The sequence below is a fragment of the Mixophyes fleayi genome, chromosome 2 (assembly GCF_038048845.1).
Source record: "Mixophyes fleayi isolate aMixFle1 chromosome 2, aMixFle1.hap1, whole genome shotgun sequence".
Taxonomy (NCBI): Eukaryota; Metazoa; Chordata; class Amphibia; order Anura; family Limnodynastidae; genus Mixophyes; species Mixophyes fleayi.
In genome coordinates, this window is record NC_134403.1 from 181818840 (window position 1) to 181846280 (window position 27441).

Below are 27441 nucleotides of genomic sequence, written 5' to 3' on the forward strand. Positions count from 1 at the left end.
TATTCAGGAAAGCCCCTGACCTCAGAAGAACCCTGACATCCAATCATATTCCCAGCAAACCAGACATGAACAGACCCAGTTGGTAGAGAGAGAATGCACCCAGAGTGGCTTCTTCTACTGTGGCTTGTGCTCCAATTGTGTAGCATTAGGATGCAGAAGTACCAAACCATTTATGGAGTATCATTTCAAAATTCAAGATTTCATTACATGTAACAGTACAAATGTTGTTTCTTTACTACAATGCCAATGTGGAAAACAATATATTGGTAGCACAATTAGGACACTTAAGACGCGAGTTAGAGAGCATTTGAGAAACATCAAGATAGAGTTTGACAACCATCATTTGTCAAGACATTTTACAGAAGCCCATGATTGTACATATAAAGGAGCCTCCTTTATAGGACTTTAAAAAATTACTAATAATTGGATGGGAGGGAATCTTATACAATAACTGAACAGGGAAGAAACAAAGGCCCTCTATAGCCTGAAAACATTAACACCAAAAGGACTCAATGTCGAATTACATTTATCAATATACTGAACATATTGGAGGCTATCACTAATGCCCTTGGGTACGATTGTTCACTATCCATGTATTGGTCAATAATTCCAGGGCTTGTCACATGTGAGACATAGGATCTACAGTCTTACCACCTTGGTTATGCCTAAACCCATTCTTGAAAGCCAAGCAGGGTGGAGCCAGGTAAGTAACAGGAAAGAAGACCTGATTATACCTGGTATGGTAGGGACAGTGTCTCCTCATGTGCACTAGAAAGACCATGTGTGATATGGTGGTGGGTGCTGTTTTGACCCAGAGAACATTGGGATTTTCCTACATACAATGTGTTAAAAATCTATGGCAGCATATGTATCCCCATCTTTAGGAGGTGTACCAACCACTAATATCAAGTTTTTACAAGACTGGCAAGTGGGAGTGCTCTATATATATTGATACAGGATCCACCAGCTCACTCTTCCATTGAGGAAGTCCTCTTCCGGACAAAACGCGTTGGGTCACGTCATTTGACTATCCATTGGCTACATACGGCTACTGGAAGTGACGTCTGCAGGTCACAGTGGAACGCAAGCGTCTTGCTACCTCTGCAACGCTATACACTGATTGCCGCTGCACATCTTTAATTTAAGGATTGCTGGGTACCTGGCCACCATCAGGACTCAGGACATAGCAAGTATTCATATTTTCCTGCCCTTCATATTTAATCTTTACTGCTGGAACTATTGGGGACGCAAGTTTTCCAATTAAATTAATACCATCATTGGTTAGGACCATATTGGGTATTACAATCTGGCTTACCCCAATATGGAAAGTGATATTATTTTTACAGTATAAACAACAGTATCTCACTTTATTGGAACACCTTGTTGAACTATTGTCACATCTGGACACTTAGCTAGATTAAATATAAAGTTATCAACATTCACTGGTTGGAACCTTTCTATATATGTATTTTATTTATTTATTTTATATGTACTACTTATCTTCTATGCATATTTAATGCAATTTATATGTACAGTTTTATGACAGTATAGGTTGACAAGTATCTTGTTGTTGATTATAGGATTTGTATATGCGTTTTAGCCACGGATCTATTACATTTTGAATATATCATAATATTAGTAGTTATCACATTACTCACACCTGGACACACAGTTATTATATGTTTCATTTATTCAGAATCTAAATTATCTTAATTACACTTCTTAAGATTACATTGGTGAGATATTATTACTAGCCATTAAGCGCTTAAACTTTATATTATATATTATAACTTCTAAGGGAGGGATACCCTTGGTTAATGCAGCTCTTGAAACATTAGGAATAGAAAGTAACTCTATAATATTGGCAAAGAAAATCTCACCAAACATAAGTTATTGTGAGACAAGTCATATGTATAGACATTAAACAAATTGTTTTTATTGTCTATACATATCATGATTTGTCTCACAATAACTTATGTTTGGTGAGTTTTTCTTTGCCAATATTACATGGTTTACTTATTATTTTACCATTTGCAATTGTAGACTATGTCTGCACTCCACACTTTGTGCCCTGGGTCACACAAATCTACAGGTTTCTCTATTGTCGCCTATCTTGTTTTTGTTGACACTGCAACCATTAGTGTGAATAAGCACATATCTGAAGTCACTGTAAGTTGTCCACAGTATAAATGTAACCTATTTGCACATAATTTCCATCTGATGGTCACAAACCCTCTCACTTTTACACCCTTATGGTCCTATTAGATTAATCCTATACCATGTCACACCTATAATGAGCTAGGATACATCACAGATATTGAATCCTAATTTGACTGCCTCTACACATAAGCTCAATATATTAATTTTAATGGTAGTTGACATTTGTGATACCTAATTTACTTGGAAGCCAAAATTACCCCTACTTTAGAGTAATTGTATAAATAGAATATTAACCAAAGTTTTCCTGCTTTGTAAAACATGAACTCAAGGCTGAAATGGATGGATAGAAATGCTGTTCTACCATAACTCTTTATTTGTTTATAAAATAAGGAGCCTAATCCATATTTGGCGCTGTGTGTTCTTTCCAGTGAAATCTAGTCCAGGGTCTATTATAATATTTGACTTTTCCACTTTTTCCATTCTTTGAAAATGTACATGTGTCTATGAGCGAATAGCAATACCTGGTATATTGATTAATACAATAGCCTGATATTTTCTGCTTTCCCTACAGTGTGTTTCCAGCGGAGTATTAAGAGGCATAGGAAGGCAAAAGATTGGCGCCATTATATTTGCCATTGGCTACTACCTGCTTGGACTGCCGCTTGCTGCTGCTCTTATGTTTGCAGCCAAAATGGGCTTCAAGGGTAGATTTATAGATTGTTTTTTTCAATTATATTTGAAAGCAACACACATTTTTCCTATAAGGTGAACTAACAAACAAGTTTGATGTGGTTAGCCCTACAGAGTAGCTTGCTGAACAGATATCAATGAAGTCTGACAGTCTTGTCATTTTTTATCAAATAGCCCTGACATTACACTGGGTGTGGGGCAAAATTGACCAGCTAATATATTCCCTCAAAAAAACAACAGGATCGAGTGAGTACAATTAATGGCATTATAAAGATCCTGATTGAACTGATATGTTGCATATGTTACTGTGGTGAATACAAAAACTGTACTTACTGGATGCTGTTGGTTCTTCTATGAGTAATTACTGGGGTTTAGGACAAGACCTATTGTACAACAAGCACCCTGATCTGTCTATGTCTGTTATTAATAATATCCAGGGGTATTACCCTGGCTGTTAATTGGCAATGGTTAGTACAGTTGGCTTTGAGGGTCATAATCAAAGGTTAAACTAAGTAGTCAACCAAAACTAGGATAGCATCCTGAAAGAACCTTTTGACTACCTGGTATAAGTCACCTATCTAGATGACTAGGCATAATATGACAGCAAATCTTGGAAAATAAAGGACCCTTTTTACTCAGGCATAACAAGATTCCAGGGATCAGAACCCAGGACCTTCTACATTCCACTTGGTTGAGAAAGGGTAAAACCCAAAATAGGTTCTTCCCCATTATGGATTAAATAAGCAGCCTGTGAGTACTCCTCCCACTTTGACTGTCCTCCCTTCTTTTTGTCCCTTACAAACACATAAAATGGACACATTAAATAAACTGCGTATATGTAATAAAATACATCCATTTCCATGATATTTTGTTTGTAATACAATATTTTAATGCATTTCCCTGCCTGAAGATAAAGCTCTGAGGCTCTGTCCTTGTGGGCTCAAAGACACCCTATCCTGTCATAGTCTACATCTGTCATAGTTTACATATTAAATAATATGTCAGCAAAAAAAATATGTCAATGATATTTTTAATCAAGTTTGTATCTCACACTTTTTCTTAATAAAGGTCTTTGGAGTGGAATGATCCTCTGTGGAGTGTTTTTGTCTGCTTTCTTCAGCATCTATCTCCTAAAAGTAAACTGGAAAGATGTATCTATTGAAGTAAGTGTCCATTGTTACCAAACATACTACATCATTAATAATGCATCAAATTTTTTACCATTGAATAGTTACTGATTTATACGACAGGAAACTATCAATCTGCTGCGCTTCAACATAAATGTTATGATTCTGCAAAGTCCAACTTGATGTCTTCCAACAGTTTTTGTAGCCTCCAATTACCTGAGAAATGTAAGTTAGGTTTTTTTTAAAAAATTTTTATGAAATTCAGTCGGCGAGCTTATATATGTATAATATAATTGAGACCCACCTATGAAAATTTTCAAACCCCATTATTGGCTTATGAATCTTTTGGTTATAGCATTCAGCCTATGAACAAGAAACTATAACAATATGCAAATGTTTGTATGTCCACCAGAAATATTCACACCTACAACATTTGGAATTAATATGTCTGAAAACATTTTGAATTGTAGTAAAACAGTGAAGATAAAATGTAGTAAGAGGTAAAATTAACGAAATGTTAGCCAAGAACATAAACTACATGTGAAATAGGCTTGCATGATAATGGTATGTATTAAAAGCAGTGGAAGTTGGGAGTCACACGAAAGGGATGAATAATGCATCCCTGGTATAATGTACAGATCATATGCCAAAGTGTAAAATGTGTTCAACAACTAAAAAGACTTAAAGAGAAAAAAAAGAACAAGGGGTGCCCAACATAGTGTAGTAAATTATAATTAGACTGGATCTATGTTTGGCACATCTTGTTCTTTTTTTATCTCTTTTAGGTATTGCACCCATGACAGGTGCTAAACAATTTGGAGGCAGCCCTATGCTATTTGTATGTATATGACACATGTGTAAGGGTGTTTTGCTCACTGGGATTCTTTCTAAGCACCATAAACCCTACATATTTTCTACACTAAAGACTATATTATACATTGTGTAAGATGCTGGTTGCAGCGCTGGCCCGCTCCTCCTCCCTGTTTTGTCTGTATAGATGTATACCCATGGTCCTTTTCTCTTGTTCTTTACCCCAAAGTGCAGCTGATATCAGCAGGCAGTAGGTTTAAAGGGCAGCACACTGCACACTCCATGCCTGAGCAACAAATATTTATAGCATGCCTTTTCTATGTACTTCGTGTTACTGACCTGAATTTGCCTTTGACTTTTCCTGTTGTAGGTTTTAATTGTGTATATCCCTTTGTTGCAAACCATTTTATATTTTACCATTTCTGTCTGTCTGTGACCTTGACCTTTTGACCTGTTTTTAAACTTACCCTCAGTCTTCAAATCCAGCAGCTGCCTAAGGCTGGGTACACACTACAGAATTTTCAGCCGACTATCTGGCCAATCACACAAGAAACGACCATTCAGCCTGATATCACATTATTGTGTATGCTTTATTGATGAACAATAATCATTCCAAAGCACATTGTATCATTTGAATTGATTTTTAAACCGGACTAAAAATCTCGTTCAACCGTAGAACAATGTCGTTCCAATTGTGCAGTGTGTATGCGACCAGCAGTGTCCATAGATCTCTATGGAGTGTGCAGAGTCACGATCTTTTCAGCCAATGTATATGATAGATGAAGAGCACAGATCTGAAGGTATATCTTGCAAAACGTGTATAGTGTGAACTATGCTGATCGAAGCATTTTTTTTTTAATTGTTGGTAAAATCATTAAAGATATCGCATCGGGAGAAATTTTCTGTAGTATACCCAGCCTAACAGTAAGAACCTGGAGATCACAACCTGTGAGTCCCTTGCCACATAGTCTACTGGTGGCAAGTTTGTGTCTCTCTGGTGGATCAAGAGTATTATTTGAATGGCTGCTTGTTATTGATCGTTCTTGCATTCTGTGTGCAACTACTGCTCAAACATCTAAAATCCCTCTTCAGAAAATCCTTCTTGATGTCTGCCTTGACCCAATCTCTTGTTCTGGGGTCAGAGACAGGTTGACAGGTTAATGCTCCACGTAGCTGTAGACAAGATACTGATTTGGGACAACCTCCATTGGTCAGCCCTCCCCCCCCCCCCCCCCCCCCCCAGTAGTGCAGATGTGATAATGCCTCCCTCCACCCTCAGCAGTGTGACTGCAATCACCCCCCCCCCCTCCCCCCAGCAGTGTGGCTGAAATTACACCCCTACCCTGTCAGCAGTGCAGCAGCATGTTCTCTTTACATACATCCATCCTGTTCAATTCCCAAATAAGAGGAGAATATAGGGGATTCATGAAGGAACAGGTGAGCAACAGAGAAATGATTGAGAGTAGGAATGTCCTAAGAGAGCACAGTGGTTAAGTAGAAAAAGGATAATAAATGAGTGAGAGGGAAGAAAGCTGCAGGATGCAGTGGGATAGGTAAGAGGAACATGGGAGGAGATGCAGGTAGATAGGTAAGAGGGAGAGGGGTAAAGACAGTTTAGGGGGTTAGGTGAGAGGAACAGGGTAGAAGATGATGCAGGGGTTAAGGGAGAAGGTCTGGGGAGAAGATGCTACAGGTGGTTAGGTGAGAAGGACAGGGGAAAAGATGGTGCAGAGGATAGGTAAGAGGAACAGCTGAAAAATGGTGCAGGGAGATAGGTAAGAGAAATGGGAGAAAAGATGGTGCAGGGAGATAGATAAGAGGGACAGGAGATAATATGGTGCAGAGGATAGGTAAGAAGGACAGGAAAGAAGATGGTGCAGGAGGATAGGTAAAAGGGACAGTGGAAAAGATGGTGCAGGTGGATAGGTAAGAGGAACAGCAGTATAGATGGTTAGAATACAAATGAATGATTGACTTTATAATGCATATCACATTGGTACCATTGCATTATCTATTGCCATATATTTATCTATTATTGTAGATTGGTGGTCATTTATAGACTTTGTATCACAGAAGACAAATAGTGTTTACATATATATTTTGGTCAAAGTGGCCGTGTATTCAGGGCCGCCATCAGGGCGATACGGGCGGTACAAATGTAAGGGGCACAGACAGTTTAGGGGGCTCTCAGTCTGTCCAGGCCCCCTGGACTATGTGGCTCCCTAATCTGACTGACTGGCACATATTTCCTCCACGATGCATTAGCGCCAAGGCACTAATATGCTGGGAGCGTGCGACACGGTGACGTTCCTCACTGTGCATGGCGCTTCCAGTCCATCAGTGACTGGGAACCACTGCATTGCTTCAAGAAGGTAAGATGATGGGATGGGGGGAGGGGAACATTTACTGTGATTGGGAGGGGGCATTTACTGTGATTGGGGGGGGAGAGGGGAACATTTACTGTGATGGAATGGGTGGGAGTGGAACATTTACTGTGATTGAGGAGAAGAGAACATTTACTGTGATGGGGGAGAGGGGAACATTTACTGTGATGTGATGGGATGGGTGGGATGGGATGGGGGAGAGGGGCACATTTACTGTGATGGAATGGGGGGACATTTACTGTGATTGGGGTGAGAGATTGAAGCATTTACTGTAATTGGGGGGAGGAAGAGAGGAACATTTTACTGTGACTTGGGAGAAGAGACATCTACTGTGATGAGCGAGAGGAACATTTACTGTGATGAGGGAAGAGGAGAACATTTACTGGAATGGGATGGTGAGGGGTGAGCGGAGCATTTACTGTGATGAGGGGAGGAATGGAACATTTACTGTGATGAGGGAGAGGGAGAATGTACTGTGATGAGGGAGGGGGGCACATATACGGTGAAGAGAGAGCAGGCATATTAATTTCTACTGGACCCCACAGTTTCTGATAGCAGCCATGGCCATACTGCCACTTCTCCTACTGCCTTCATTGTAACATTATGAAATTCCATTTCCTTGTTTTGGTTTTGGTGTATTTGGTATATTTAAGCTGCCCACACTCCAGTTTTTACAAGGGGCTCCAAATTGCCTCCTAGTATTCAAGGGAAATTTCTGAGATGCTAATTTGTACATTATCATTAAAGTAGTCCTCAACCATTCAACAAATACAAAGTGTATCAGTATGAGACAATTTAGAGAAAACCATAATTTATTTGGACATTTCTTTTAAGCCTGAGCAGTTATAATGATCTCTCATATTGATGCACTGTGTTGAATCATCAGCAGTGTGACTTTTGTAAAAGGTAAGTCTTTTTTTCTGGCAGTAGCATTTTTAGGAAAAGCTGAAGCAGGGGACGTGTGATTTGTGACTTGATCAAACTGCTCAAGAAGCTGTTTGCATCTTTCAAGATTTGTTTCAGCTGGAAAGAAATACATTACATTTGCCTTAAACCTAGGGTCAAACATGGTTACCAAAATGTAGTGATCCAAGTTCAAGATGCTGCAAACCCTTGGGTCCTGACAAAGCGAATAAAGAACTTGATCTACAAGGCCAACATATATAGCAGAATCACTAAGTTTCATATCATCCTTCTCTAGCTTCTTTTCCAGTAGATTGACTAGTGGCATGACTTCATTAAGATTGGCAGTGTCAGTACTCACTTCATTTGTAACAATTTTAAATGGTTTGACTAGCTTGCATAAAATCAAAATGATTCTCCAGTGTCCTGGAGTAAGGTAACATGTCCCCTCTCTCCCGATCTCATGGCTTGATGTGTAGATCTTGATGGCTTGTTGCTGTTCCCTCAGTTGTTGAAATAACAGATCATATTAATTTTGAAGGTGCTGCTGCAATGTTCTACATTTAGTTGCTGATGACCTCTCACTTTTTAAGAAATTCTAAATCACCAAGTTTATTGTGTGTGCAAAGCATGGTACTTGTTGACATACACCCAATCCTAATGCATACACAATGTTCGCTCCGCTATTGGTAATGAGGAATCTTAAGGGGAGTCTTAGTGGAGTGAGCCATTTTGCTAAGACAGTTTTTCCAACAGACTGACACCGATGTTTGTTAGTGAAGCCAGCGATACAAAGAATAGCTTGCCTTTGAATGATCTGGCATTGTGTGCTAGCACAACTACGCTGGATGGATGAGGAAGAGGACAGTAACACTACTGGCACTGCTGCTGGTGATGGCGATACACCTAACCAGTTGGCTGCCATGGTCATGTAGTCTTTTTTTGAACATTACCGCTTGTCTACATATCCGTACTAAAGTGGATAGTTGGTACAGTGGTACTTTGTGTCTGATTGTGGTGTTTTGGAGAATGCTGCATTGTACAGATATATACAACAGCTCTTAAACTAAATGTAACAAAAAAGATGCAGTAAGCAGTCTGTAATTTGCTGAATGCATGGAATTCAATGTATGATCGTCTCATTGTACTGCTACTGGGACAAACATTTATTATAATCTCTGTATACTGGTGTGTTTTCCTGCTTTTCCAAACCATATTCATATGTTTTACATTCTTCTGTGTCACTAACTCACTATAGTTATCATACACATCAAGGTATTGAGGATTGAAAATGTAGCACTTAACCATATGACACCATGGTACTGGGCAAGGTGCTCCAAAAAGGGGGGGGGGTGGAGGGGTACAAAGTAATCTAAATGGTGTGGCCACACCGCATTTATCTGTGCACTGTCAGTCTATGACAGCCCCAGGAATATGCTGTACTGTGGTCCGACATTCCATGTCTCTCACACCCACTTTAACACACAATTCTAGCAGACTTTGATCTGTAAATAAACTGTAAAGATATCTGCAGTAAAATCACAGCTAGTCCAGTACAAATTGATTGCCTTTTTCAGCATCAATGGACCTCCCCAATTGCTATCAATTCTAAAATGGCAGCTAAGAATAGGAGGGTGGGCTATATATAGAAGATTTCAATACAAAGCACAACATTTTCCTGGAAAATAACATTTTGTCTTGTTTTCACATCCGAAATTAGTGGAAAAAATCTAGAAGAGTCATGGCTTGGTTCAACTCGGGAAACCCAAAATTCAGCTCATCTCTAATATATACTGTATAATATATATGCTATTTTATGCATTTTTAAAACTACTAGATATCAAAGGCAAAACCGATGCAAAACTGTCAGAAGATTGCCTGTTTACATAGAGTCACATTACAAAGCTCCTTTCTGATTTTTTGTATGTAAAAAATCACAAAGTGCTTCATCTATCAATATGCGCATTGTTAAACCACTGGAAAAAAGCAGAAAAAACCTGCCAGAAGTAAGGGGTGGTTGTCAAACTGCATGTGGTTTGAGCAATCTTGCCTCTCAAGCTAAGTAGCATTGGTCTCCTCCTGGTACCCCTGGCCAGTGTATGCCAGGAAAAAAAACATGTGGCACTATAGTAATATAATAAGGATTTGTTCTTGTTCTTTTTTATTATAATACTAATAATGTCCCCATTTTTTGCTATAATGTAGGGTAATTAATACTTATCATCTTCTTTTCTTGATCTGCCTTAAGCCATTGGGAGAAAAAAACCCTAAAGATACTGGACTGCAATCGAGGCGCTCCTGCCTCAAACGAGTTAATGTCTGGCAAGCCTGCTTATTTAATAGACGGGCAGCCAATCAAGAGCAGTCTCTCATTTGTCAGGACTGAGGCCAATGCTAAGTAGCAAGGGAGGGCTGTTGCAATTACTAATGGCATTTTCCCCCAAACTGCATGCGGGCATGATCCTTTATCAGCCATTCTGAATAGGTGAATGTTGTCTTTGGGTTTCAAATGGGACTCTTCTTACCTGCAGTTGTCCAAATGGAAATGTCAATTAAAGAATGCAAAAGAGAGCTGTGACTTCTTAAAATATAGCTGTGACCCCGATGATTTTAAGTACTGTTGGAGGGGGCTTTTGGCAATTTACCAATCAAAAATGGCTAGTGCTCTTGATAGTCGTCATCATCATCATTGCATATCATTGCACCAGTACTCCAGCACTTGCAAGAGATATTCCTTTTAAAAGGCATATCTGCTGCTGCGTGCACATCTAATTGTATCTTAGATTTTATGAACACGCCCTGACTATATCCAGCCTATGCTTGCTCATTCTGTTCTACGTTTCAAGGAGTAAGGATGCACACGATACGCAAAAACTATGTGCAGAGGTATTTGTGCACATTTTTAGTGTGCATACCAAGTACAGAAAATACTGCTATCTTATGTTAACAAAAAAATTGATGTATGTATATATATGTTTCCACTGGATAATATAATCCATCATTACAATCTAAGCTACTACTACTATGCAAGTGACACCCCTGTGTCTGTCCCTTAAACCATACATTAGAAAACCAACATCAATATTCATCATCAACAACATTTATTTATATAGCTACAGCAAATGCCGTAGCACTTTACAATTGGGAACAAACACAGTAATAAAACACCACTGGGTAATACAGACAGACAGAGTGGTAAGAGGGCTCCAATACCACCTCTACGCTGATGACACCGAAATCTATATCTCTTCCCCAGACCTCTCCCCATCTGTACTATACCGTGTAACCAACTGTCTTTCTGCTATCTTCAAATGGATGTCCCAATGCTACCTAAAGCTCAACATTTCCAAAACAGAGCTTATTATCTTCCCTCCCGCCAGAGTCACCACTTGCCCTCAAATCTCCCTCCCTGTCAATAGCACCACACTTTTCTCAATCTCCCAAGCCTGCTGCCTTGGGGTCACATGTGACTCCGCCTTCTGCTTTATTCCTCACATCCAGACTCTCTCCCAGTCCTGTCGACTCCACACCCTTTTCTTACTCAACATGTTACCAAAACTCTTATCCATTCTCTCATCATCTTCCGTCTTGACTATTGCAACCTCCTGCTATCTGGCATTCCCGATATCCACACTTCAATCTATCCTAAATGCTGCTGCAAGACTGATCTTCCTCTCTCATAGCTCCACATCTGTGCACCACTTTGCAAATCCCTACACTGGCTCCCTGTGTCCTCCAGAATCAAATTCAAATTACTCACCCTTACCTACAAAGCCCTCAACAAAGCCCTCAACAATGCTACCCCTGCATACATCTCAAATCTCATATCAAAATACTCTCCTTCCTGCCCACTTAGATCCACCTCTGACCTTCACCTTGTCTCATCTCTGGTAACCACCTCTCACTCCCGCCTACAAGACTTCTCCCGTGCTGCTCCCCACTTATGGAATTCCTACCACGCTCAATCTGAATTTCCCACAGCCTTTACATCTATAGATGCTCCTTGAAAACCCATCTCTTTTTAAAGGTGACCTTATCCTCGATAACACTATTCACACTAATGCACCCTCACAACTGCTTCAATCTCCACTTTTAGCCACATTTACTCCTATTTTTTCAGCTGTGCCCTCATCCATTTAGAATGTAAGCTCTCTGATGAGCAGGGTCCTTCATACAGTTTGTTTTCATGTCAGTATTTATTTTGTCTACCTTGTTTGTCCCTGTTTTATATATGTACTGTTTTCCCTACTGCACGGCACTGCGGAGCACTGTGGCGCCTTACAAATCTACAATAATAATAATAATAAGAGGGCCCTGCTTGCAAGATTACAATCTATGAGATAATGAGAGTTTGATAGATGAGGTTAATATGCTACATATTGCATATTGGGTCAACCCGATTGCAAAGATTAAAAGTGCTTGAGTGGGCTATATGACCCAGTCACATAGCAAAGTTTGTCAGGGGGTCAGAATGCTGTTGTAAATGGTAAAAATAGAGTAACATAGAGAGGCTAAGAGGGTTAATGAATTTTTATAAGCTTGCTTGAAGAGGTGGGTTTTCAGAGAACGCCTGAAGGTTTGAAGACGAGAGCAAAGTCTTATTGTGCAAGGAGATAGTTGGGATATATTTTTATGGCCTTGTATGTTAGAAGAAGTATTTTATATTGGATTCGGAGAAAAACAGGCAACCAATGAGAACGACAAAGCTGCTCAGCAGTGGAAAAAAAACAGTTTGCAAGGAAAAGCATTCTAGCCGCTACAAAAATAGATTGTAGGTGTGAGAGTCTGATTTGGGGAAGACCAGTAAGGACTGAATTGCAATAATCAATGCAAGAGATGATGAGTCCCTGAATTAAAGCTTTTGCAGTGTTTTGTGTGAAATATGTGCATTTTCTGGAAATGTGTTTTAGATGTATGTAACATGATTTAGTTATGGGAAACAAACAATGAGAACCAGGATAGGACAGTGTCTTGAAGACCTAGGGATTTTAGCGTGTGTATGTGTAGAGTGTGGTCAACAGTGTCAAATGCAGCATAGCGTCAGATACTATAAAATCCTCTTTCTTCCCTCTCAGGCATATTGTTACAATCAACATCTCATTCTTATGGTGATGACTCATGTATTTTACATAATTGTGATTGGCTCATTGCCATGCCCTCTACAAGGTCTTCCAGAGAAAAAGTTGTACCAATTGCAGAAGCTAAATTAAGCTGCAGCAAGGTTAGCAACTAATCAACCTCGATAATAGATAGGGATTTAAGCATTACTTAAGGGCCTTCAAAACTGTAGATAACCAGAGACCTAGTTACTTGAGAGAACATTTTATCCTTGATATTATTTAAAAGTCTCTGGAGCTTAAACTTTTTATAAATTGGGAAGCTCTTTATTCTGCACAGACCAAGATATGCCATCTTTGGACGTATTAAAAAGTAGACACAAAATTAATGTAATTTCATGACACAGGAAGTTTCCAAAAAGCACCCGATGTGCATTTCAAAATACATTAATTATGCACCAGTGTGTCTAAATAGGCCGCCTAGCACACTCCAAGGTGCACGCCTATTCTCAACTCCTGGAAGATGTCTTGTCACATTCAGGGGGAAAATTCTGAAGAGACACTTTGCAAATGTATAAACTTCACATCAAAGTTCCTCCTATAATATTAGTACCACCCGTTTAAAACCAAATGCATTATTTTATTTTATCAACTAAAATGCTGCTCACTTATACCTCATTTATGACTTACTTTAATCGTGATAATAAGGGGACATAGGGACTGCTTTTGTTACATGTGGCTGTTGTGCATGTTAAACTTTTTATTACATCAGAAGTGGTTAGATAGTCATTATCAACATCATTGCATATTGTTGTACCAACCCTTCACTACCCACAAGAGAAAAGAGAAAAGACGTACGTGCAGAAGCACCCATGTCTTATTGGGTTGTAATTATTTGAACATGCCCATACTGTACTGTACACACATGCCACCCCCATTCCGCTTCTCCAGGTGGAAGGGATATATATATATATATATATATACATATATACATATATACTGCTACTGCTGAAGCACACGCGAACAACTTCTTCTTTTTATGCAGCTTTATTGTCAGGATGGTTAAAATGTATTTGACACCGTATGAATTTCACAGCAATTATGGAGACGCTAAACACTAGCTAGACATAGACCAGCTCTCTCAAGACCAACCAGCTTTCCCAGCGTTGGTCTCAGTGAACAAATGATACAAACAAGCTTTTATACATGATACTCCTCCTCCAGCCTTAGCTTGATGGGCAGGTGACACACCCACCTTCTCTTTAAGAGGAAACGCCCATCACAGGCTCTGTTTGCACTAACAGACACACCCTGTCTGTTTGCTGAGAGGAAGGAGCTTTCAAATCATGTAAGTTAACCAAACTTTAAACTACACATAAGGTTTTACCTGGTTCAACCTCAATCTAGGTGTATAATTGCACCAATGTTTTATTCTGCTTGTATGCTTTCTCTGCATCTTGTCAGATAAATGCCTCCCTTTGTTACATATCCCCCCCCCCTAGCGTCTCCAAGTAGGGGGACGCGGACTTCGCGAGGAGCGCATATTTTCGTGACTCTGCATTCTTGTGCAGAATCCCAGGTCTATGTTCTACTGAGAACTTGAAAGGTTGCAGTGCCAAGAACCAGCGGGTTACCTCCCGGTTGTTCTGCATCTAAATGGTGCATGATCTGTTATTAAGGTGAACTCTCTGCCTAGGAGATAATAGCGCAGAGATTCTGTAGCCCATTTTATGGCGAGACATTCTTTCTCCACAGTGGCATATTTTTGTTCCCTTGGAAGCAACTTACGACTTAGGTACAGGACAGGATTTTCTACTCCATTCTTCTCCTGCATCAGTTTGGAGGAAGAACCTCCGGGTAAAATCCGGTGCTTGTAGAACTGGGGAGGAACAAAGAGCAAACCGAAGATCAGACCAAGCGGTTTCTGCAGAGTCAGACCAGGTTAATCTATCTGGACAACTTTTTTTTAACATGTCCGTTAGTGGAACAGCTCTAGTGGCGAAGTGGCTTACAAACCGCCTGTAGTAACCTACTAAGCCTAGAAAGGTTCTTAACTGCGATTTTTTTTTCTGGTCTTGCCCCATTTTTGACTGCCTCCACTTTATCTAGCTTGGGTTTTACACGCCCTCGACCAACAACGTACCCCAAATATTTGGCTTCTCTCATGGCTATGGCACATTTCTCTGGGTTAGCTGTTAATCCTGCTGACCTTAATGAAGCTAAGACCGCCTCAACTTTGGCTAACTGTGATCCCCAGTCTGGGGTATAAATCACTATATCGTCCAAGTAAGCAGCTGCATAAGCTGTGTGAGGTCGTAGCAATTTATTCATGGCCCTTTAGAAGGTGGCAGGTACCCCATGCAACCCAAAGGGTAGGACTTTATATTGATAGAGACCATCAGGGGTGGAAAATGCAGTCTTTGGCTTGGCCGTGGAAGTCAGGGGAACTTGCCAATAACCCTCTGTTAGATCAAGAGTTGTCAAATAGTTGCTACCAGCAAGATTTTCCACTAGTTCTTCCACACGTGGCATCGGATAGGCATCAAACTGCGACATACTGTTTAGGCAAGTCATTGCAGAACCTAATTGTCCCATTGGGTTTCGGGACAAGCACAATGGGACTATTCTACTCACTAGTGGACTCTTCAATTACGTCTAACTGGAGCATCTTCTCGATCTCCTTTCTCACGTCCACCCATCTGGCTTCTGGAATACGATACGGCTTCTGCTTTAAAATGACTCCTGACGGAGTGACAATGTCATGTTTGATTAAGGTAGTGCACCCAGGGAGGGAAGAGAAGACATTTCTGTTCCGGCGAATCATTTCTTCAGTCTGTTGTCTCTGCTTAACAGACAATGCTGGCTCTATGGGCACTTCAGACTTTTCAATGGCAGTACTCACTACCTGAGGAGAGGTTTCCTCATCATGTCAAGGTTTAAGGAGGTTAACATAATATATTTGCTCCTTCCTTCTCCTACCTAACTGGCGGACTCTGTAATTGACAGGATAAACAGCCTCTAGAACTTCATATGGCCCCTGCCAATGGGTGAAAAGTTTGCTTTCCTGGGTAGGAACCAGGACTAGGACCTTGTCCCCAGGCTTAAAAGATCGAACAACCGCACTTTTGTCATAACTTTTCTTCTGTCGTTCCTGAGCCTCTTTTACATGTTGCTGCACAATGGGCCCTATCTTTCCTAGCCTCTCATACATTTGGGACACAAATTGTACCAGATTTGGCTCCCTGGGACCTTGCTGCTCCCACCCTTCTTTTAACATATCAAAGATACCCCTGGGCTGCCTCCCAAACAATAACTCAAAGGGACTAAACCCTGTTGAAGCTTGAGGTACCTCACGGATGGCAAATATCAAATAGGGAATAAGAGTGTCCCAATCTTTTTTCTCTTGAGCCATTGCTTTCCTGAGCATGTGCTTTAATGTGCGGTTAAAGCTTTCCACAAAACCATCTGTTTGTGGATGGTACACGGAGGTAAGAAGCGCTGTAACCCCTAGCAACTGGCACATGTCCTTCATCAGTTTAGACATGAATGGCGTACCCTGATCTGTGAGAATTTCTTTGGGTATTCCCAAGCGTGTAGTTGCATAGTCAAGCACCACTAGTATATATTGGTGCCCACGTGCCTATTTTTCCAGTGGCCCCACAAGGTTCATAGCTATCCGTTCAAAGGGAACTTGGACTATTGGTATTGGAATGAGAGGTGCCCTGTAGATGGGTTTGGGACAGGTTCTCTGACAAATGGGACAGGACCGGCAATACTTTTTTACTGCCATGTGTACACCGGGCCAGTAAAACCTAAGCAGAACTCGTTCCTATGTTTTATCCTCCCCTAGGTGTCCCCCACAGACATGTGTGTGTGCTGCTTTTAACACGAGGGTTACATGGACCTGAGGAACTATTAATTGTTCTACTTTTTCCCCCTGTACATTAGCAACTCTATACAGGAAATTATTTTTAACAATAAAATATGGTATACCTTCTGCAGGCTGGGCGGCTTTCATCGCTACCCCATTTACCTCAGTCACACTTTTAAAGGCATGTTCCAAAGTGGCATCGATAAGTTGGTCTCGAACAAAGTCCTGCAAAGGAAACAAAATTGGTATTGCGGACCAGTCCGTATCCTCACTGACAGGTGGGATGGGCTCATCTGCGACATCACCGACCAATGCTAGTTTGGACTGTCCATGTTTCCCCACAGTTGGATGCTTTTGTGGAACTCTTGCTGTGACTGCCAGGATGGCATTCCGGTTTGGTGGTTCCCAAAGATCGATGTCCAGATGTTGTGGATTCTTAGGCGGTTCCTTTAAGACCGGGCTTCCGACCGTTGCATCAGTTGCCGGCATGTCCGGCCGGATCAGCTCACCGAGGACATCATTAAACAGTGGGAAGTCTCGCCCCAAAATGAGTTTGATGCCTATCCGATGCCACGTGTGGATGAACTAGTGGAAAATCTTGCTGGTAGCAATTATTTAACAACCCTTGATCTAACAAAGGGTTATTGGCAAGTTCCCCTGACTTCCACGGCCAAGTCAAAGACTGCATTTTCCACCCCTGATGGTCTCTATCAATATAAAGTCCTACCCTTTGGGTTGCATGGGGCACCTGCCACCTTCCAAAGGGCTATGAATAAATTGCTACGACCTCACACAGCTTATGCAGCTGCTTACTTGGACGATATAGTGATTTATACCCCAGACTGGGGATCACATTTAGCCAAAGTTGAGGCGGTCTTAGCTTCATTACGGTCCGCAGGGTTAACAGCTAACCCAGAGATATGTGCCCTAGCCATGAGAGACGCCAAATATTTGGGGTACATTGTTGGTCAAGGGCATGTAAAACCCCAGCTTGACAAAGTGGAGGCAGTCAAAAATTGGACAAGACCAGAGAAAAAGTCACAGTTAAGAACCTTTTTAGGCTTAGTAGGTTACTACAGGCGGTTTGTAAGCCACTTCGCCACTAGAGCTGCTCCACTTACGGACATGTTAAAAAAAAGTTGTCCAGATAGATTAAATTGGTCTGACTCTGCAGAAACCGCCTGGTCTGATCTTCGTTTTGCTCTTTGTTCCTCTCCAGTTCTACAAGCACCAGATTTTACCCGGAGGTTCTTCCTCCAAACTGATGCTTCTGGTGTTTGCTTAGGTGCAGTCTTGTCACAGGAGAAGAATGGAGTAGAAAATCCTGTCCTGTACCTAAGTCGTAAGTTGCTTCCAAGGGAACAAAAATATGCCACTGTGGAAAAAGAATGTCTCGCCATAAAATGGGCTACAGAAGCTCTGCGCTTTTATCTCCTAGGCAGAGAGTTCACCCTAATAACAGACCATGCACCATTAAGATGGATGCAGAACAACCGGGAGGTAAATGCCAAGGTAACCCGCTGGTTCTTGGCACTACAACCTTTCAAGTTCTCAGTAGAACATAGGCCTGGAATTCTACACAAAAATGCAGATGCGTTGTCACGAAAATATGCGCTCCTCGCGAAGTCCGCGTCCCCCTACTTGGAGACGCTAGGGGGAGGGATATGTAACAAAAGGAGGCATTTAGCTGGCAATATGCAGAGAAAGCAGGGAAGTAGAGTAAAACATTGGCACAGTTATGTACCTAGGTGGAGATTAAACCAGGTAAAAACATATGTTTAGTTTAAAATTGGTTTAATTACATGATTTAAAAGCTGCTTCCTCTCAGCACACAGACAGGGTGGGTCTGATAGTCCAAACAGAGCCAGGGATGGGCGTTTCCTTTTAAAGAGAAGGTGGGTGTGTCACCTGTCCATTAAGCTAGGCCTGTAGGAGGAGTGTCAGGTATAAAACCCTGCTTGTGTCATTGTTCAGGGAGATCAACGCTGGGCTAGCTGGCTGATCTGGACAGAGAGCTGGACTATGTATAGTAAGCGTTGAGGGTCTCCATAATTGCTGTGCAAGTATATGGTGTCAAAACATTATTACCATCCTGACAATAAAGAACCATAAAAAGGAAGAAGTTGTACGCGTGTGCTTCTGCAGTAGCGGGCTCTTGCCACAATATATATATATATATATATATATATATATATAAAAATATATTGTGACACGGGCTCCCTTCTAGTGATGCACGCACAACCAACTTCATGTTGCTTCACTTTGCTTTTTATTGTGAGAATGGTAATGTGACTCATAACATAAAGTTCAACACACTGTCTTGTGACCCTAATGCTAAATTAACCAGCTCCCTTAACACCTGCCAACTTATTTGGCATCACTCACCATGAACAATAAAAAAAGACATGTATAAATTACCTTACACTCCTCCCACAGCACGAGCTTGATGGACAGGTGACACTCCCACCTTGCATTTAAAAAGTAGTTCACTGCAGCTATTCTGCTTGACTACTCTCATTGCAGACACATCCTGTCAGCTTGCTGTTAGCTGTTGAAAAAGATGCTTCTAAGCCATTTCAAAATATATAAGTTAAATCACATTCTATACTATTATATTGTCACACACATGTCCTCCACCTGTGTATCTTTGAACTAGCGTCACCATGTAGGATGCGCAGACTTCGCGGGAGTGCAAATTTTTCTGACAATGCATATGTCACGGGCACTAGGAGTCTTTGCCCAGGATATCACCAGATGATGTTCTTACCAGAGTAATATAGCTGGTACTAGGGTCCTCTGGTAGCAGGGTGACAACGGAACAGGAGAATCAGCAGATGGTGAGAGAATGCTCAAGGAAAGTCTATGACTAGCAGCAACTGATAATGACTTAGATGGATGTACACGAGGAACCAGATGGACAAGGAAACGTGAGGAGAGTCAGTGGTCTGCGTACAGCAAGTTGTACCACTGCTATAGTGAGGAGGAATGTCCAGGAGTAGAGAGGAGGTAGTGAGAGTCAGTGGTCTGCGTATAGCAAGTTGTACCACTGTCTATAGTGAAGGAATGGATTCCAGGTGCAAGTAGGTAACGGGGAAGTCAGTGGTCTGCGTACAGCAAGTTGTACCACTGCTTATGTGAGAGGATACTTGAAACTGGTGCCAATGGGAAACAGGAGTCAGTGGTCTGCATCAGCAAGTTGTACCACTGCTATATATATGTGAGGAGGGGCACGAGGAGATGAATGTAATGCAGAGGATACACGGGGCACACGGAACTTGAATCCACGATGATATCCACAATACAATAATAACTGACAAGCGCTGCTTGAAGTATACAAAGTCACTATAGCGATCCAGGTAATAGGAAACAAAGTCAATAGTAACAATAGCTTCAGTAGATAGAAGACTCCGGAGATGAACACAACACAGTCCAGACGGATATGCAATACAATAGCAAAGTCAATGGAAAGTATGCATACCGCGGTTCAGGAGAGCAGGCTGTCAAGGAGACGTGCAAGGATACCTGAACGGCTGAACACCGGCGAGAGGAGAGACCACTGGAGGATGGAAGTGTTAATCAGGTTGGTGCAGCGCACGGAAGGTAACCGGTAATCAACGGAGCAATACTCAGGAAGCAGTAGTAAGTAAAACTGGAAACATGATGAACACGGGAGAGTTGAGGCTGTCTGGAATCCGGCAGAGTAGCGGAGGCAGCGGAGGGAAGGTACGCTGAACACAGGAGAGTAGAGACGGTCTGGAATCCGGCAGCAGTAGCAGATAGGAATCAGTGGAGAGCTAACACGATGAACACAGGAGAGTTGAGACGGTCTGGAACCCGGCAGTAGTAACGGAGGCAGCGGAGAGCAGACACGATGAACACAGGAGAGTTAAAGTGGTCTGGATACCACAATCGTAGAAGACAGGAATCAGCTGGAGCTGAATACACGAGGAAACACAGGAACACCTTCAGAGGCTCATGGGGAATGAGACTCCAAGATCAGGCAACCAGGTAATGATCACAGGTGGTTTAAATAGGGAGGGTTGCCTGATCATCCAATCAATTAAAAGCAACAGGTACTGAAGGTTTCATAAGGGCTGCACATGCGCAGACCCTCAGGATGGTGGACGGCCACGGTTCCTGAACACAGGAGAAATGGCACTCACAGTTCGGTGAGTGACAGCATATGAATTTTTGTGCAAAATCCCCAAAAGGATGCAGTGCAAGGAACCAGCGGATTACCTTGGCATTTACCTCCCAGTTGTTCTGCATCCACTGCAATGGTACATTATCTGTTTTCTCTACCTACAATATAATAGTGCAGAGCTTATGTGGCCCATTTTATGGCAAGACATTCCTTCTCTACAGTAGCATATTTTTGTTCCCTTGGAAGTAACTTTTATTTCAGATACAGGACTGGATTTCTATTCTATTCATTTCCTGTGACAAAACTGCACCTAAGCTGACACCGGAAGCATCAGTTTGGAGAAAGTATTCCCTGGGTAAAGTCAGGTGCTTGTAGCACCAGAGAGATTCTGATGGATAAGCAAAGATCTGACCAAAGGGCCTCTGTAGTGTTACACCAGGCTAACAGATCTGGACAACTTTTCTTTAACATGTACATAAGTGGAGCAACTCTAGTGGCAAATGGCTAACAAATTGTCTGTAGTAAACTACAAGGCCTAGGAAGGTTATTAACTGCGATTTCATTTTCTGTTTTGGCAAGTTTTTCACTGTTTTCACCTTGTCTATGTCACGCACCGGATCCGCTGACCACTTGGTTGGGGTCAGGCACTTCTACCTGCATATCTGCAGCCTCTTACCTCTCGGGTGCCACTGCTCTTCCGGCCAGGCGCCATTTTGCCGGTGGTTCTGTGCATGCTCGAACCCAGCTTTATGAAAACTACATTCATTCATACCATTGGCTAATTGCTTTACCGGGTCTATCTATATAAAGCACCTGCTGCATTGTCTAGGTGCCAGATCTTCAAGTGTCCCTACCTGATAGGATGTGTCTTCCTCTGGCTCCTGTAAATATCCCACTCGGATTACTCTCATTTGGCCAAGCTCCTGCTCTCTCTTGTATTCTTCACCTTTGGCCACCCCTGTGTGTGCTTCTGTAAATCATTTCCCACTTACCTACCAGGATTCCGGCACCCTCCTCCTGCAGACCATCGCACTTCCTAGTGATCCTGCTCCGTGGTTTCACAGCTCTCCAGGACCTCAGTGCTTTATTCTCTGCAGACCTTCAGATCCTGGTTATTTCCAGAATCTACTTACCAACATCCCTGGTTGCCTGGATTCCCTTCTCCGGCAGATTGTTACTCTTTCAAGTGTCTAGTTCCATGATCTCCCGATTCCTCCTGGACACCTGTGTATCATTTACTTGCAAACCATCATGGCTTCAGCTGTTCCTGACATTATATTCCAGCTACTCCTACCAACAAACGTTCCGTCTCCAGACCTTAGTCCCTGGGTTCTCCACCAGATCTCGCTTGTCATTCACTTGAGGGCCGCAACCTGTGGTTAGGGAGTCGCAAAGTCTTTATCCCCTTGCATGGTTCCCTGGAAAAACCTCCCTTACCGTTAGACTCTGCGCCTCTTTGTGGGTGGTGTCAACTCAAGCAGATCCCGAGGTCCCATTTGACTTTGAGTTTGTGATAGTCTAGTTGGGGTTTCACCTGTTCGTGCCTGACAATGTACACCAAATACATGACTTCTCGCATAGCCATGGTACAATTTACTGGATTAACTCTTCAGCCTGCGGACCTCAATTAAGCTTCGACTTTGGGCAGATGTGAATTCCAGTCTAGGGTATAAATCACTATCTCATCTAAGTAAGGAGTCCAACTGCATCATATTCACAATCTCCTTTCTCACTGCAGCCTGTCTGGCTTCAGGAATGTGGTACGGCCTCTGCTTTATGACAACTCCCAGCAGAGTGACAATGTTGTATTCAATTAAAGTAGGATTAGGAGAGAAGACATCCCTATTCCGGTGTGCCATTTACCTATCATTTCATTAGCGGATACGACAACTTAGGTGCTATGGTGTATTTCAGAAGGAAACACCTTTAATTAAAACTTTGGAAGATATTTTTTTAATAAAGGCAGCAATAATAATGAATTTATTTAAACAAGGGGACACTACAATCACTTATATATTTAATATCATCCACATACTGCATTACATATTGGTATCCCAGAAGTTCTAAAAACTTATCACTGTTCATTTTTAGTGATTTGTGAAATTTGGGCCAAAATCATTGTCAACAACAAAAACAGTCAAAGAACCAGATTCAAGACATCCACCATGACACCCATAGGTCCTAAACAATCCTATGATTGCCATGTCTAAATCAAGAATTATTCAAAATGAACAGCAAACCCCTTTTCCCTTACTCCCTCTAGATTTCTGAATCACTAACAGGATAGCTCAATTTTGCTTGAGACAATGACCCATCACATCCTATGATAGTAATTACTATAGTTGCGGTTAATGAAGAGCCCATCCTCTGACAAATACAGTACTATGGTAATTTGTACTATTAACATATTTTCTCAGTGACAAACTTCCATCCTCCCTTGAAAAGATATAGACGACAACCCACAGTTGCCAGGCCCTCCTTCTTGTAAGAAAAAGCTCACTACAGAGTAAAAATCTCAGAACACTTTGAGACTGATGGTAAGTTATATGTATATCTGTTTGTTTAGCATAAAATACCCAAATTGGTACTGCGCATGCCCACAAACAAAATCGCTTCTATATCTTTATGCAGACTTGATTACATCTTACACCTACGCATTCTTACAACTGGAGAGGTGGAAAGGGGGTGAAAATAGACTCTGCTGATGGTCGCCAGCACTAGCTAGCTGTTTCTGTTTATGGATTCACCTCTGATAGTGCTTTCTTCATTTCTCACATCTATATTTTATGATTTTGGTGGGGTATTGTCACGGTTTGGTATTCTGGACTCTTGGATCCACCCAACAGATGTTACCCCTAGTAGGGCGCGGAGTCTAATGGGCGAATGGTTTTCACCAGCGGTCTCCGCAAGGTGACTTGGGTTTAGCGGCGTTCGCCTGCAGGTCGCGGTCCCTACCAGGGTGTTGGGCAGAGTCCTGGGGGAGTGATAGTAGGCACACTGGTAATGTCAGTTCTATACCCAGACAGCGAATAGACAACTGATGCAGGATAAAAGTACAATCAGCAATTTAATGATGATTGGATAATCACATAACAGTCTTGGTATATTGGTACAAGGAACATAGGAACAGGGTGAGCAGTGCCACTGGCAATGTAGAATGAGTGAATACAATATAGCAGTATAATCAGTGTATTCAAATATAGCAATAGCATGAACAGTCCAGTAACAAAGTAGGGATGGTAATGCAGCAGGTATATAAGACCACAATGAGGCTGCACGATACAGGAGGTACAAGTAACAGTCCAGCCAGCAAGGTAATCACAGTAGATGCAGCCAGAGTGGAATACCCCGTTATGCCGTTATATGCATAGATGAGATAGGAACAGTTCAGTCAGCAGGATGAGATAAGAACAAGCAGCTTGATGATACGACCTGTAATACCACTGAGCCACCGAGACAAATGCGGAGTAGATGATCTTTAGTGGTGCAGTCCGTGGGGGGGTAACACAGTAGAGTTAGATGTAACTTGAGCAGCACGGCCCATGTAGTAGCAGCACAACAAAGATAAGTGTAGCTTAAGCGATCCAGCCCGTGGATTAGCAATACAACAAAGGCAGGTGCACCTTGAGTAGTGTGACCCGTGGAACAGCAACACAGCAGAGACAGGTGCAGCTTGAGCAGTATAGCCCGTGGAACAGCAACACAGCGGAGACAGGTCGGGCTTGAGCAGTATAGCCCGTGGAACAGCAACACAGCGGCGACAGGTGCAGCTTGAGCAGTATAGCCCGTGGAACAGCAACACACAGCAGAGGCACTGACAATTCAGGAGGAGGCTCACAGAATAGATAGGAATCTACTCAGACAGGTAACTTGATCAACAGGCCCAGAGGAAAGAGAGGAGATGCCTTTTCAAGTTTAGAGCCAGAACCTGGAACCAATAAGAATCTTGAAAGAGAGAAGAAAGAAGTGGTTTTAAATATGATGCACTAATAACTCCACATACGCATATAGTTTATTAAGTGGAATTCTATATTCTCAAATTCATGTAAAACTTAACCTTTATTATTTTGTTTAAAATAACAGCGAAAATTTGTAAACTGATTTAAAATAGAAGAAGTGATATCTTGTATAAAAACTGGCTATGCCTCTTATGTCTCTCAATTTTATATTACCGGGGACAAATTTTCATCCTAACAATTTCCCGGTTGAATTACATATGTAAGTCCCCTTGTATTATGCAGTTGCAGCGTGTATAAGGTATCTAAGAGTAGCTCATAGAGTTATGCAGATCCTTAATTGATAGATCCGCATCTAATAGATCTATATTATTGTGAATGCTGTAACACTTGTATCTACAGCGTATGATCTCTATATCTAAGAATTATGGAGACAGTGTAACGTTCTTATGCCATATACAGCCCCTCAGCTTGTTAATCTTGAAAATCGCGGGGCCGGTGTAACATTCCTTATATCACACACAGTCCCCAGCTTAAATTCATTAGTATCAGAATGGTTATAAAACGTAATGAATCATAGCCCTATTCGAGAAAGGGGTGGAAAGGTCTTTCACACAATGAAAATCTCGATCCTATCTCAGATTCCTAATGTCATAATTTATATCTTTAATCTTATTTGCCATATGATCTGAGACTAGGTTCTTGGTATATAACTGAGACTGCTTGCATCGGGCTCTATCTCCCACAAATACCGGCAGATAAATTGCTAGCTCCGTTAACTTAGATCATTCCTTTCCATAAATCTATGATTAAACATTCTGATTTCTAAACCTAAGCTGCGGCTATAACTAAATATTTATTGGACATTATTTTAGGCATAGTCAGTGAAACCAACGCGCGTTTCGCTGATGTGCTTGTTCACGGCAAACCCGTTACTCAGTATGAGCGGGGTTTTTAAAGTAGCAGTGACCAATCAGTGAGTACCGATTCGGTCTCTCCTAATTAATTCTAAGTCCGGGATAAGACCACTAAAATGATTGTGTATCTTTTAGTATTAAAGGAGTATTATCATTGGGTTTTCTTTCTTTTAATACACCATGGATGTTAGAGAATCCGATGTTGGGTTTTTGCAGATATAAATAAAACGAATCTAAAATTATAAGTACATGTATAATCTGTATAGACTCTTCCATAATGTAGGAAAGGAACAGGTGATAATCAATCCATAATATAGTGAAAGTGTAATGCCATGTGATGTGACAAATTCTACTCAATGAAATAGAATATGTATATATATTTATTGTATTAAAGTAATACATTACTTTAATACAATAATACAATTACTTTAATACAATAAATATATAAACATATTCTATTTCATTGAGTAGAATTTGTCACATCACATGGTACACTTTTTGGAAAAGAAATTTACTTTCATGTTGCATGAACACTGTGTTGAGGTGCCAGGATAATGGCATCAAAGCCAAGAGCCCTCCCTGCGCTCATTTACTTCTTCAATTTGGTGTTAAATTATTGTCCCTGTCTGTCTTGGGCTTGTTGATATATCCTTGTACCCTAACTTTGGGCCTGATTTATTAAGGCATGTAATCGCCGATATGTGCAGTATGTTGCGTAAAATCGCTATGCGCAGAACAGGACCATATGCCAGTGAACTTAGTAACGTCTAATTCATCTTCAAGCTCAAAAGACCCTTACTGCAGCCTATGATTTCATAGGCGGAATGGAGATGGAAGGATATATGCACATAGTCAATATACAGTAAATTATAAGCTTGGGAGCAGGGCCTTCTTACCTCTGTATTACCCAGTATTGTATATTGTTGTGTTTGTCATCCGATTGTAAAACACTGCAGAATTTGCTGGCACTATATAAATAAATGTTGATGATGCTGATGATGATGATGATACAGTGAGGGCGTGCCAAGCTCTAGCGCACGCAGCAGTGTCCGATTCAAGCTTTGGGCATCTCAAAGGTATGTGTTTTTCTGTCGTATCACTTTCACCAGCTACAGGGTAGGTGTAAGTGCTACGTGAGGATGATCTTCATGTATGCATGCTAGAACATGTGTTTGCAAGCAAGAGCAACTGTAAAAATGCATTTTATGTTCAGTAGACATACATAACATCCTAATAAATGTATAAAATATATTTTTTAATGTTTATTCATTAATGACTATACTATTAACTGGTGACAGAAATTGAATTTTTTTTTTCCTGTGCACTCTTTTGGGACGTTCCACATATGTATTGGAAGGTATCCTTCAGTGTCTTTTCTATTAGTGCAGAATGGACATAGACCAATATTCAACAGATGTTTCT

General features: G+C 41.3%; 1 protein-coding gene across 1 annotated transcript in view; it reads left to right on the forward strand.

The window, feature by feature from the left end:
• Positions 1–27441, forward strand: part of LOC142140259 (multidrug and toxin extrusion protein 2-like) — a 94251-nt gene that overhangs the window by 46016 nt on the left and 20794 nt on the right. The window contains exons 13-14 of the mRNA XM_075198079.1: positions 2732–2864; positions 3919–4013. Coding sequence (XP_075054180.1) covers positions 2732–2864; positions 3919–4013 — 228 coding nt within the window. The remainder of the gene's footprint in view (positions 1–2731; positions 2865–3918; positions 4014–27441) is intronic.